General features: G+C 45.0%; 1 protein-coding gene across 1 annotated transcript in view; it reads left to right on the plus strand.

The window, feature by feature from the left end:
• Window positions 1-14,147, plus strand: part of vir (VIR_N domain-containing protein) — a 254,787-nt gene that overhangs the window by 28,030 nt on the left and 212,610 nt on the right. The window contains 3 exon segments of the mRNA XM_077648167.1: window positions 5,001-5,081; window positions 5,887-6,092; window positions 10,968-11,093. Of these exon segments, the coding sequence (XP_077504293.1) occupies window positions 5,001-5,081; window positions 5,887-6,092; window positions 10,968-11,093 (413 nt within the window).

The raw sequence follows: 14,147 nt of genomic DNA on the forward strand, positions 1-14,147 counted from the left end.
GGTGCTACATGTAAACTGGTGCTGCTGCACCTCACGCTGAGGCAGCATTTGGGATCTGAGCTGTTTGATTAAAATATTTCTCTCTCGCTCTGTCACCCCTCATGGCAGCAGTGCGCATTAGCAGTCAATAGAGATTAGAAATCTTGCAAACAACTTAGAAGCTGTCCAAGCTGAAGTTTTTTATGGTTGAAATCATGCTTGCTCATCAAAACTCGCTATGTGCTCTTGCTTATGTTTTCATCTTACGCTAATGCTTTTTGCATCAATAAGAGCTAATTCCGTGGAAATCTTTGTATTAGAAATATGGTAGAGCTGACGCTCTGTCAAACTAGTGACCTATGGTAATGCTTCTGGGTGGCAAACTCTTGTTCTTATTATGTATGAAAGATTGAGTTTGCTTGGGTTTAATTTTATTTGTTTGCTTTGACCCAGTGTTGTTGCAGTATATGAGAAGCTCAGACTGAAAGCCAAAATAAATTTGACATGGTGGAGTTCGTTTTTACCAAGCACGGCATATTAATAACAAAACTTGCACATTGTTTTAGTGGTTTACTTAGCAAGTTGTTCACTGTTCAAGGATGACGACAAATATTGGATGCTGAAGTCGCACACTTGTGTTATTTTCAGTTGGGAGGTGGCCACTGCCTACTGTTGTGAATTATTGCACCATTGGGAGATGTAGTGTGTGCAACGCTGTTGGAAAACTACAAGTGGTTACGAGCTTGGGCTCTGCCGTTGAGAAAAACCTTCCCAGTAGGCTCGTAGTACATTGATTTGAAGTGGTTTAGGTCATTGTAGTCATAATTGACCATAAATGAAAACTTACTACATATCAGTGTGTTTAGTGTTGCAGCTACCAGTGTGCAGACTGCTAAAGCTGATGCTAAATGTAGTGTAGTCTGGGCCCCATTCACATTTTAGCCAACTATTGGTTGACATAAAGCTGGACTGTTGAATGTTAAGCAATCATCAAGCTGCTTTTCTTTAAAAGTACACTTAGAGATTTGTATTTCTCACTGCCTACCTGTTTCTGCTGTACTGTTTAGCTAGATGCATACTATTGCAAAAAAAAAAAAACAACCACATGGAAGGTGTACATGTCATTTTTTTTCCTACCGTTTCTGTACAGACCCATGACATTTTAGTTCATGCTAAGCAAATTGGTGATTGAAAATAATAGCATCAGAAAGGATTGCTCACATTTAAAACTACGGTTATTTATTACAAAGGAACTCCCATCTAGTGCTTGATCGTGTTAGAAATAATTTTGCAATTTCCTAACAGGTAACTGCTGTTATAATAAACTAGGAGCCTAATGATTTTCCAGCTTTATAACATTGGGTGATAGGACGAATGCTGTTGATCATACACGAGCCCATTAGGTGCTGCTTATATGGTTCCTGCCTTCTTTAATCCATCATATTGTAGCTTGGCTAACTATAAAGGCTCTAGGCTGGGTGTACCGGTAAGTTCTGGAAAATTAGATAAGTGGGAAAATGAGGTCAGCAGAACTAAGCAGGTTTAAAAAAACATCAGAAACTAGTTTTAACACGTTTCTTTTTTTCTGCTTCATCTATTCTTGCTTTAGCTGTGCCAATTTGTTTCAAGGACAATATGCCAACTAGACTCTGAACAAGCTTTACTGAACCAGTAGGATTGTATTAATAAGACTCATGACAACTGTCAAGGCATTTCTTCACATATTGGGTCACTTCAATTTTGGGGTCATGATTGTTGCCTTGTGTTAAATGTTTTCTAGAACTAGTATTGAGGTTTTGTAGTAGAGGGAAGCTGACTTTGGCATGAAATTGAAAATTCCTGTAGTCCACATTCCTGGTGCTTCACTCTGGATGAACACAACTCATTGGATTTCAAAAATGAACATTAGACACATTCATTGCATGCTGTGTTGATCATTTTGCGCTGGGTCGTTGGCATGCATTGGCACTGTTCGCACGTCTTGCACCCGCTGACAATCATGGAAGCAATGGTGTGGGCATTTGTAGATGCTGTATCCTTTAGTGTGGCTTCCAACTAGAATTGCTTGTCATGGCTCATAAATTGCTTTTAGTCTAATAATAAAAAGCAAAATGTGAAAATAGTGATTAAAATGAATAAACACCTGCAAGATTTCATAGTTCTTGGAAGTTTTCTTTTTGTGCAACTGTTGTTTCATGTGTGCAGTGCAAACATATTTCAGTGCTCGCATAATACTGTTGTTTATGATTCAGGCCTTCCTTTAACTGTACTTCATTTCCTTCCACTTTTCATTTGCTTCCCTGCTGTTGTCTAAAAAAAAAAAAATACCTTGACTGTGCAGTTGTGGTGCGTTACTTGAGAGTTCTGTTAATACATATGTGGTAAGGGGTGGAAAGTTTGTGGTGCCTCCATGAGGAAGACTGCAGCAATATGCATGTAGCTTTTTCAAGTTTCAGGCTAACACCCCTGTCACACGGGCACTTTCAAATGGCTATTGAGTTAAAAGCCTTTCGAGATTGTCAATTGTGATCGAACTGGGAGTTGTGCTGTTGTACACGGTGAACTCTATTGCCATCTAGAGATTCCATCATCAGACACCAATGTACTGTGGCGCCATCATCGCCACCAATAATTTTACAGGCATACAAACAGTCTGGCCACAAGTATAACCTGTGAAGGTTAAAAGAAAATTTTTGTTCGTTGCAGAGTAATACTAATCACTCTTGAAATGAATTTCTTTGTTTTGGACAAGCTACAGTAGCATTTGTGCATTTTTGAGGAAGCTGGTGTTGATTGTTCTTGTGTCACAGGCAGGAATAATATTATGCTTGCTGGAGTGTTTTATGACCCAGCCAGTCTTTTTTTTTTTTCTACATAATAAGCTGCATATCTTGAAGTTATTGCCATTTTTCAGCGGTTATGCTGCTCTGATTGTATTCCTCAGTGTGTTGCTGCATGTGTTCCACCTCTTAGCTTGTAGGCTACGACTTCTTGAAGGCCTTCAGAATCTTGATAGAGTTCTGTGTTGTTCTGCTCGCTCGATAGACTATTTCCTCGATAGTCTTTGGAGCTGCCTGTGTAGCAGCATAGCATTCATTTGGCTGTCGAATCAATAGGCTATCAGTTCGAAGGCCTTTGAAATGCCCGTGTGACAGGTGTATAACTTCTTCATGCTGCACTTGGCACTGAAGATTTGGATATGAGACAACTAGGTCATATTTTTGAGGAAATGAGTGTGAAAACTTGTTGGGAATTCACTTTTATCTGACAGGTCTTGCTGACCTTACATGGTTTTATTTGTTTACCGTATTTTCCGGTGCTTAAAGTCGTGTTTTTTTTTTCTGAATTTTTGTCGATGCGTCTAATACAATGGTGCAACTTATATATGGCGAAAAATGATGTCCCACCACGTGCCATCTTTTACCGTGCCCAGTAACTATGTTTGAAAAGAAAATCACTGTATAAAATAAGAAAACATCATATTACTTTTGCCATAGTAACGCAAAGTGCGTGCCACCACCGCATCCAATCCAGCAGGTCAAGCCACAATCTCGAAAGTAATTGATTTTGGCATCATATCCGCTTGGCTTTGTGGGTGTCATGCGTTGTGCTCAACATGACGTGATGCCGCCGCCTGCAAGGTGAAGGAGCTAGGAAGCAAAACTCAAGTTTAATATGCTGTTTAATAAGTGCGGAAGAATGGGAACCAGGTAGAAGGGAGACTACTCGATGTGAGTGAAGAAATTATGCGGGACTGGCACAGCCCCGAAATAGGTTTCCGGTTGAATAAGCATACGAAAAAGGCAGACCATGGGAATAAGGCATGCTAGCCAGAGCGCAGGAATTGTTTGATGGCATTGCTGATGGCAGCTGCTGTAAATGTATATTTTCATCGCACTCTCTGATGAAGTGATCCTCAATGTGCTTTTATAGCGCTTATCAAGTGAACAGGTGTGTATTATACACCGATGTGACTTGTGATTTTTTTGGAAACACTGCAGTCTGCAGGGTGGTGCGCCTTATACACACTGCAACTTATTGACCGGAAAATACGGTAATTTTTGATAAGACCACCTGGTGCTCTGTATTATGCCCATTTTGTTTTTTTTTCATCCGTTCCCATTTGTTTTTTAAGGAGTATAGACACATAATTTTGGTGGCATGTTTTCTTTTCTACAATAATGTGGGAGACACTACTATGCACAAATCACCATGTGGTATTCACCTATGACTGCTAAATAATTTATAATCGAATTTTTCCTGTCATACTGTTTTGATTTCGGTTTCAACAGCCGAACGATGCTTGAGGCATCAAAGAGTGCTTTTGTGTCTCGTGAGGCATGGGAAAACGTCCATATAGTCGCTGCTTCGACGTTTTAATTTACTGCAGTGCTGAAGGCAGCCTTCCTCAACAGCCGGAATGACAACGAATGAGGAAGCAGCGCTTATATTGCAGTTTTTAATGTATCACGTGACCTGTAAGTACACGTTGACGTCTCCTCATTCGGCTGTTGAAACCGAAACCGAAACAGCACGAGAATGAAATGCAGTTATAAATCATTTAGTGGTCCTAGGAGAATACGAGGTGGTAACCCATGTATAATAATGCCTTATGCATCATTACAAACAAGAAAACACGCCCCCAGAAGTTGGGTGGCTAACACTCCTTTAACAACCCTCAGTGGCAATTTAACAAAGAACAAATACATTATTGCGAAAACATATAAATACGCTAAAGGTTTTACAAGTTTTTATGGAAATGGGACATTTTATTTTATTTTGGCAGCTTTGCATCAGTTCTGCTTACTTCTCTTGGCATTTGTTCTTTGTTAGATTTCAAGCTCTTGCGCTTGTTAAAGTTACAAGCAAATATCTGAGCAAACTTGAATGCTGTGGCAGTGGGTTTGCTTCCTTATTAAGGTTATGCGCGCCTTCTTTTTCATCCTGTTATTTTTTGTTTCTCCTTTTTGTATTTTTTTCTGCTCTTGTTACGTACTACGAACCTTCTCCCTCCACTCTAGTGAAGGAAGGCATACCCAAGTCCAAGTGGAAATTGTGCACCATGGTTGCATCCTGGCTGGACAGTGTTAATAACACAGAGGGTGAGGACATCTCACATTGTCCCAGCAGTAACGTTGCCTCAACGTAACCGCCTCGTGCTATTCTGCTGTCCAGCTCCTCCTTGCCTCAGTCTCCTGATCTTATTGTTTGCCCCCTTTACCTTTTCTTTTCCCTTCTGCTTTCTGGGTCCTACCTTGCAGCAGCATTCTGGTGGTAGTCTGGAGAAGGGCCCCAGGAGTGGAATTGGCTGTTTGTTATGGATGTTGGTTTTTGAACATTCACCTTTGTCGAGAGGAATTCTGCTTACCTGTTTGCTGCTGGATGCCCTCAGGCTGTCTACAGGATCACCTGCCATGCTCCCTTTCTCCTCTTCCTTGCTTCTGCTCAACCCAAAGGTTCCTTGCATTGTGCTTTTATTTCTTGCTTTTTCTCTCTTTGCTAGTCTAATGTGGTGAGGGTACTTTGGCCCAGTGGTGAAGGAGGGCTAAGTATGAGAGCCAACTCCGCCATTGTGGCTGCCCAATCTGCCTGTTGCTGTTAATGTGGCAGGGGTAGCTTGTGAAACAACTTTCTTTTGTTTGTTATGTACAGATTTTTGCAGCACAGCAGCTTCTTTGGGTTGTGTATGTATAACCCAAAGGAAGAAACCAGTGTACCTTCTTTTCTTTGTGGAATTGAACGAATGCTGTTCGTAATGCAAAAGGCTATGTGCTCTGCTTTGTCGACTGTCATTGTTGATGCAGTGTCCTGTGCCTGTGTGGCATCCTAAGTGTTTGTTACATCAGCGTTGGAAAGGTGATGAAAAGAGTGGAAAAGTGATGAGACGGCTGTTACTATCTCTGGCAGAACCCCCACAGCGACCCCCTGACTTTGAACGCGGCTCAGAGTCTTCCATCCCATTGGTGCCACTGGAGTGGTCAGCGCCAGGACCAGCTGCAACAGCATCTGGCCTCTCTTCAGATCACCCTGAGGGAGGGCGGCACGCAATTCCCTACGGCGATCCTCGGGCGCCTGGTTATGGGAGCAAGTCTTGGGCAGCTCAGAATTCACAGGTACACTGCTGTGGACATGGTTAATTTTGAACTGTGCTTTACGCGGGTTAAGTAGAAATAAGCAGAGGATTCATCGCTGCCGCTAATGCTGGTTTGTGGGGTTACTGATCAATGCTTGGCCACCACTGGTATGTGGAAAGACACTCTGCACTGCTTATTACCCTCTCTTAACAGCAGTTGCCATGTCTAGGAGTCAATGACTTCGGTAGGCTGGAGCATCTAGGGATGGCTTCTGCATATGCAGCAAGGACAGCTTCCAGTCCAACCTCCCTTGAAAGCATGCTCTGCTTCAACATTGCATTATTGGTAGTTCACTGTCTTTTGAAAGAAATGATGGAATGCACTACTGTGTCAGCATGGTGCTTCAGTGCTCATCTAATCACCATGGCAGTTGTACAGTCGAGCCCGCTTATAACGAACATGAGCGTCACCTGGCGTCCGTTCGTTATATCTCGAAGTTCGTAGTAAGTGGACCACAGCTTTATAGGCAGTTGCTTGTCAAAACAAAATTCTTTCTTTGCGAAAAAGGTGAAAGTCCGTGATGGAGGTCTGTTTCTGCAGCGCAGATCTGATGAGGGAGGTTTCCAGTTTATTTAAAGCAGAAGCGTGCTATCGTCGAGGCCCTTGGCATAGACAAGTTGTCTGAGCCTCTCTATGTAGCTCATTGCTACAGGCACGCGTATGGGTGCTGGCTCCGAAGTTTCATCCTCATCCGATTCCTCCGCGTTACTCTCGTCCCGCACTTCAGAAACGATGCCCTCGTCCGTGCGCGGTTCCGCGGGGTCGGCGTCGTCATCGACAGAAATATAATCATTCATTCCAACCAGTGTCATGACCCCCATGTCGGAGTCGACGACGCGCTGCCACAAATTGCCGCTGGGCTGGTACAGATGCACAGCGCCAGCGGAGAGGCCAATAAGGGGCGTCCGTGAGCGTCAGTGCAGCCACCTCTTGTCTCCCACGGAAGGCCTGCTTCACGGAGCGTGGCCTTGGATCGGCACCGGCGCCGCCGCGGTTCATCACGGAGGCCACGCGTGGATTTGCAAGAAAGCGAGGGGAGAGGAGTTGCGAGGAGAGGCGGGAGGGCAATGTTGGAAGCACGGTGTAAGAATAACGTTGGAAGGCGCGTCGGCGGGGAAGGGTAGCTCGCTCGAGAGTGGCGCGAAACGGGGTGGGCAGTTGGCCTGAGATGAGTCTCGGGAAAACACACAGCGTGCCGGCCGTACAAAAGGGGTCGGAGGCAGGTTATCTCGCATAGCGGTGCCGGGTTTACGCCGTCCGTTCGCTGTAACTGATCAGCAGGGCTTAATGACTCAGCAGCAGGGCTTATATGTGTGATTTTGTGCCATTGAAACAATGTATATTTTGACGGTCGCACAGGTCTCGTTCGTTATAAGTGAAAGTTCGTCTTAAGTGAGGCCGTTATATGTGGGCTCGACTGTAGTTCAGCAGTCTGTAGCATTTCACATGAGAAAACAGTTGTTGCTTTAATTCACATCATGCAATAACGGTGATGGTGTAGTTTCTTCTTGACTGCACAGTTTTTATGCTTGATGTGACAAATGACATTTACAAAATGGGAATTGCTACTGCAAATAGTTTGGGTGGAATTAGTCTCTTAACGTGGCTATAAAGTGCATTTTCTTAATGCTGGCACTTCCTTGTCTTTGGAGCACGTCTAGCATGTTGGAAAGTACAGTGCCAGCATGTCCCCAGGCCAGAGCATATGCTTGCGCACTTCTCAGTGCTGCATGTGTAGTGCTCATGGTGCTTTAACCAGTTGTCTGGGTACATTTTTTTTTTTTACAAATTTTTCTTGGTGGTGTACTCATGAACGAACAAGTTCTTCTCTCCTGTTTAGCCAATGGAGACTTTCTTTATGCTTTGATGGACTACAGTTGAATCTGATAGGACAATGGACTACAGTTGAATCTGATAGGACAGATGAGGAAGTGGGAGATTGGAAGAAGGCACGAAAGAACAGAGAGAAAAGTTTTAGGTCCTTTTTAATGGTGAACATAGCGAGCTACTTTTATCACTGTATATAGTCTACTCATTTAGCGACTTGGATGCAAGGAAGGGTCATAATGCATGACACTGGCTGCACTACCAGCATATTTTCTGCTTTGTTTTATTAGTGAAAACCATTGTAAAAGCTGCCAGAGTCGAAATTGTTTATTTAAAGTCTGTGCATTTCATTGCAGTGCATAAGAGAAACATTTTTTTTGTTTGAAGGTTCACCGTTCACTCATGTGTAGCATAATTATTTATTCAGTTTTTTTTTGCAAAAACTGCGTATAAATGCATATAAGGGCCGCAGTTTTTTTTCCAGATTCAAGCGCCAATTTTCAGTGCGGCCGGTGTATGCGATGTGTGAAAAAAACTTGTTCTTTCAAGTAAAAACAACACACCAATCAGGCAATGAGTGGTATATATTTTTTATTTCTTTATTTTTCTATGCTTAATCGTCGTCACTCTTAGAGTCTTCCGACTTCGAGCTGGTGCTGTGCTCCGGTGCATGCGCATCCTGCAAGAAGTCTTCTTCAGTGCTATCCAAGCTATCAGATATCTTGATCACTTTGAAACTGCGGGATACTATGTTCGTAGAGACGGAGTTCCATCATGTAGACAAGAATTCAGCCAAGCACAATCCCTAGCGATGCCCTCTTACGTGGCTTACCTTGGAAGGCGTGCTTTTTGCAGTTTGTGTTCCTCAGTGCATCTTTTTAGTTGAATCATCGTCGAGCGCACCTCTTGTCCATGTTAAATTTTCTGCCTGCCGCATGCTTGCTGTGTCCAAGAGCAAACTCTACGACTTTCAATTTAACGTCAGCCGTGCAGCTATTAAGGTGCTTATCCATCATGCTAAAATTTCAACACTTGGCTGCAGTTCGAGAAAAAAAGAACAGCACATGAAAGCCACAATGTGTGTGCGGTTGACAGCCACAAAATGCTGGAGAGAGTGATACTGACCTGGCTGTGAAAGCTCCTGTACCTCCCTTTGGCCACATATAACTGAAGTTAGCGCCAATTCTGCCTTCAGTTACATTCATAGCGGGCGGGTGGGGGGCAATAACGGTGTGTTATCCTCCATGACAATGGACGGCTGAAAACATGCGGCTGCAGGGGTGTGTTCGCATGGCATGCGCTTCACGTGCAAACTGACCCTAAGTTGGGCCTGCTAGCGGAGGTGGGCGGATGTATCGTTGCCCGCCTCCTGTGTGCGTGGCCGTGTGCTGCTTTTATGTTGTGTTTTTGTACACTCTTTCTTTGCTGTTTTGGCATGTTAAAATCAAAATTGGTCGCGCTGCTGCCCAACAATGGTAACTGCAAGGTAGGGCCAATGTAGAGAGAACAGAACGTGGGTATTTTGCATGATTTTATTTACGCATCCTTCTGTTACTTGCAGTCAAAAACAGGGATTACTCCTCAAAATACGATATATGTTCGCTCGCTCGCTCTATTTTTTGAACATGCTTGATTATTCTGACTTTTTCGCGGCACCGCGACATGGCCCATAGAGCCAACGTATAAGAGTGCCTGAAATTTTAGACGCATCGTAACTGACTGCTCGAATTTTCGGACCTCGTTCGCACTCGCTGCCAATAAATACCCAAGCTGCCATATAATGTATGAAGTGGTACCTCAATAATTCAAACTGCAGGAGAGATCGAAAACTTGATCAGAGAAAACGAAGTTCAAGTTTAAAGGGAGCCTCTTAACTCGCGATGCTGGAATTCTGCAATAGTCGGCACATTGCGCCCCTGTGGTTTTGAATTCGTACTGTTCTTGAATGTCTTCCGGCACACGAACTTTAACAGTAGTCAGAGTTCGCGGAACTCATCTGTGCAGAGTCTTTCGTCCCGAATACGGAAAGAGGTAGCAGCAAAGCCCATGGGGGGCGTACGGCTTCACGGAGACGGCGAGCACGGAAGGAAGTGGTGGTGCTTTTTAAAGCGAAGTCAGCGTACCTGCAGCAAAACGCACGGCAACACTGACTTTTCTATTGTAAAACCGTAAAATGGCGTTTCGATGACAAGCAAGACGCCTCTCATTATTTGTAAGCCACCGTAGAGTGCATACCACCGGATACGATGCTGATTTTGGCTCTAGTCGCTAGGCCTAATGATGAAGGCCAATGACGGCAGAGCGCTAGCTTTGGCTGTTTCTCAGTTCTTATTGTTTCGCCATTTTCGCGTTCTCGTTGCGGGCCCATCGTAGCAGTGCAGTTCCCGCAGCAATGTGTTTATTTTTCCATTTAGACTTTGTATCAACCAGTCCGCTCATCGGTGACATGCCGAGGGCAGCACAGCCAGTCTGAGCTCGTGAAAGCGGTCGTCGCCCGTCGTCCGTGCTCATGTCGCGCGGCGAAATTTAGTCATGAGGAGCTTTAGAACGTGTGTAACACAACTGACCCCTTCCTCCGCTGTATTGGTAATAAGTCCGTGATTTTTTCGGTGAAATTTGATTTTCCGGATTGCCTGATTTTTCGGTCATTTTCGCGGTCCTTAGAGAGTCCGAAAAATCAGTCGTCGACTGTATTTACTTCAGGAAGACAAGGTGTGACCCGCACACTGGTGCGGCCTTTGCACATGTTTGTATGGTAGTAATTTTCTTGACAGCCACGCCTGCTGGGAGCACTGCAGAAAGAGATTAATTGTGAGGAAACATTAAATGAAAGTTTTGTGGCTATTTGATGGTGAAATGTGTGTTACACTCCAGCAAATGCCTCCACTGATGTTTTGCTTGTCTGTAGCTTTTGTATTTGTGCGCACGCAAACAGCTGGTTGGCCAGAGTTAGTGTATATTTTCTGTAGAGCCTGTTACGCAATCTCTGCATCTGCTTAAGGTTTTTTTGTGGCCCTTTCTACACAGGAAGCTTCTCAGAAATCATGGGAAGGCAGTGGGAGCAGTCATTCACAGCAAAAAGCAGCCCAGTCTCTGCAGCAGTCAAAGGGCAGCCAGCAAACATCGCGCTTCCTTTCTCCCCCAGACTCGAAGGTAAGAAAAGGGTGTAACGTTATCATACCATTCATCCACATGCTTATCTGGGCCCGCATTCTGTAATTGCCCACGAAGCGGGCATGTCCAAATGGGCATGGGTTATACTGGGCACGTCTTCTTGCTTCAAAGAATGGCCGATGCTGCTGCCACCATCTTTGATTTGTTAGTTGCGTACAAGCCCCTACCGCTTTTTAATCAAGCTTCCAGTTTCTGTGTTCAGATGCCTTAATATCAAGTACAGTCGTGCCTCGTTAATATGTACACTTTGGTTCCCGAGCAGAAGTGTCCGTAAAGCGAGTCGTCCATGATAACAAATCACGAAGAAAAAATATTCTAGAAGAAATGCTTCACGATTACGGACCGCTTCTGTGCATAATGGTGGGCAGTGAAGTGGAAATTGGGCAATCTTGGAAGTTCCAGGTGTTTTTTCTGATTGTCATTACCTTTAAAATCATGCAGTGCAGGTTTGAACACTTTAAAGCGCCTAGTGGTACATTGAAGTATCTCCTACTACGACTGTTCGCATCCCAAGAACTCTGTACTCTTACGCCTGGCAGCTGCTGCCTGGGGTTTTCAAAATACCGTACAGAGAGAATTTTTTTAGTCATTCATGCAGTATGGCAAATGGTAAGGGATGTTGATCGGGTACCTTGGCACTGTAATGCGTGGAACCGTGCGTGCGTGCGTGCGCGCGCACAACGCGCGCACGCACACACAGACGCACACAGACAGGCAGACAGACAGACAGACAGACAGACAGACAGACAGAGAGAGAGAGACAGAGGCTATTTCTACAGCATTCGTACCCTCGCTCTGCCTTTCACTGGTTTTGTGCAGTCAAAATACAAGCGTGGACGATCTGGAAGCTGTGCTCGGGATTTTGTTCTCATCGCTGACTATATAAACAGGACAACAATACATGTGTCCCAATGGGCTCCATGCATTTTCACTCTGTCCATTTTCCAGACATCGAGTTACCATATTAATGAGGTGTAAATACATTCAGAAAGCTTGGTCCCCAGAAAAACTGTCCATAATTCGAATCGTCAATAGTAACGGGGGTCCTATTAACAGGTCACGACTGTATTTATAGCACAAGTTTTTTGACATATTCTAACCCTTTTATAACAGAAACATGCTGGAGAAGAATTTTCATCTCTTACATGAAAGGTCTCTTGTAAGCAAGGTTTAATTTTCATTACTTATCTACCCCTATTTTGATGTTGTCACCCTGTGACAAAGAGTTTCAGGAAGGAATGCTGTAGCCTGTTGCACAAGTTTATTAGGTGTGGAAAGGGGTGTAATGGCCCTAAAAGAACCAGGCACTGAACGGTGTTTGTCTGCTCATCGGCGGTTGTTCTATAGCCAGCCAGCAGTGCATGCTCGGCAATAGCACTGCCGCTATCACATTTACACATCTTCATCATTGCCGCCGCGGTGGCTCGGTTATGGCGCTCGGCTGCTGACCCGAAAGACGTGGGTTCAATCATGGCTGCGGTGGTCGAATTTCGATGGAGGTGAAATTCTAGAGGCCCGTGTACTGTGCGATGTCGGTGCACGTTAGAGAACCCCAAGTGGTCGTATTTTCCGGAGCCCTTCACTACAGCGTCCCTCATAGCCTGAGTTGCTTTGGGACGTTAAACCCCCATAAACCAAACCAAACCAAACATCTTCGTTACAATTTTCCGCGGGGAGGCAAGGAGCCATCTTGGCGACTCAATGTGTAGTGTACATCATGGGGTCACGATAACGCTTCAGGTGACTAACATTAACCATTTCACGGCTAAGACGGCAGAGATCATAGGAGGGTGTCAATGGTTCAGTGATATAGTCCTCACGTTAAGCTTGAGACAAAACACGGTAAGGTCCATGTTATTTGGTGAGGAATTTGCACGACAGGCTAGGAATGCCAGAAGGAATTCAGAGCCAAACAAGTGAGCGGGTAGGTAGGGTTACATGGGCTTGACCAGAATTTCAGCGCTCTTTCTGTCGATTCTGATCATTGGATGTGAGAGAACCAGGCGAGCTGGCAGCATTCTTCGGCATACTTGGCAATTTCGGAGACAGGCATTCAGTCTGATGCATCAGGATGGTACGGGAGAATTGTGCCAAGCATACTTGTAGGCTCACGTCCGTAAAGAAGAATGAACGCAGAATATCCGGTGGTTGACTGGACAGCAGTATTGTAGGCGTACATGACGAATGGAAGTACGAGGTCCCAGTTAGAATGGTCGGGACTGATGTACATGGTAAGCATGTCACCGAGTGTCTGGTTAAACTGTTCGGTGAGCCCGTTGGTCTGAGGATGGTATGCTGTGCAGTTTCTGTGAACAATGCGGCATTCTTCGAGAGCGTCTGAACAACCTATGATAAAAACATGCGGCTGCGGTCACTCAGAAGCTCAAAAGGTGCGCTGTGTCGGAGAATGAAAAAAGCCACAGCTCTCGTAATCGCCAGAGAGCCGCCTTTTCGGCATAGCGCATGAGATGGTCAGTGGTGAAGATAACCCAGCGGTTACCAGAAGGGAAAGATGGCAAGGTCTCGTAAAAGTCGATGCCTATGCGATCAAAGGGGCGGGCAAGGCAAAGTAATGGCTGCGACGGGCCAGAAAGGTGCTGCAAGGAAGGAAGGGGGGGGGGGGGGGGGGGGGGGGGGGGGGGCTTGCAACGTCGGCAGTCAAGGCATGAGGGAATGTACATGCGTAAAGAGCTGAACATTTCACGCCAGTAGTAGCGGCACTGAAGTCGAATGTAGGTTTGCAAAACACCGGCATGGAAAGATGCGCAGACTTCAGCTCATAGATGGTGAGGAATGACGGGGAGCTTTTCGATCGTCGGGCATGTAATTACGACATTAGAGGAGCCCGTCGTGCAGAGTGAAGTGGCGGGCTTGATGTCGAAACGATCGAGAGGCTGCTGCCATATGGCGGCTGGACAGATGGTGCAAGAGGGAAGTAATTCATGTGTTCTTACGCTGTTCCACAATCATGTTTGGTGGGTGCAATGAGGACAGCACGGGGTTAATGCTGGAGATGGTTGCAGTGTTGGAAGG

This window comes from Amblyomma americanum, chromosome 1, assembly GCF_052857255.1.
Source record: "Amblyomma americanum isolate KBUSLIRL-KWMA chromosome 1, ASM5285725v1, whole genome shotgun sequence".
NCBI lineage: Eukaryota > Metazoa > Arthropoda > Arachnida > Ixodida > Ixodidae > Amblyomma > Amblyomma americanum.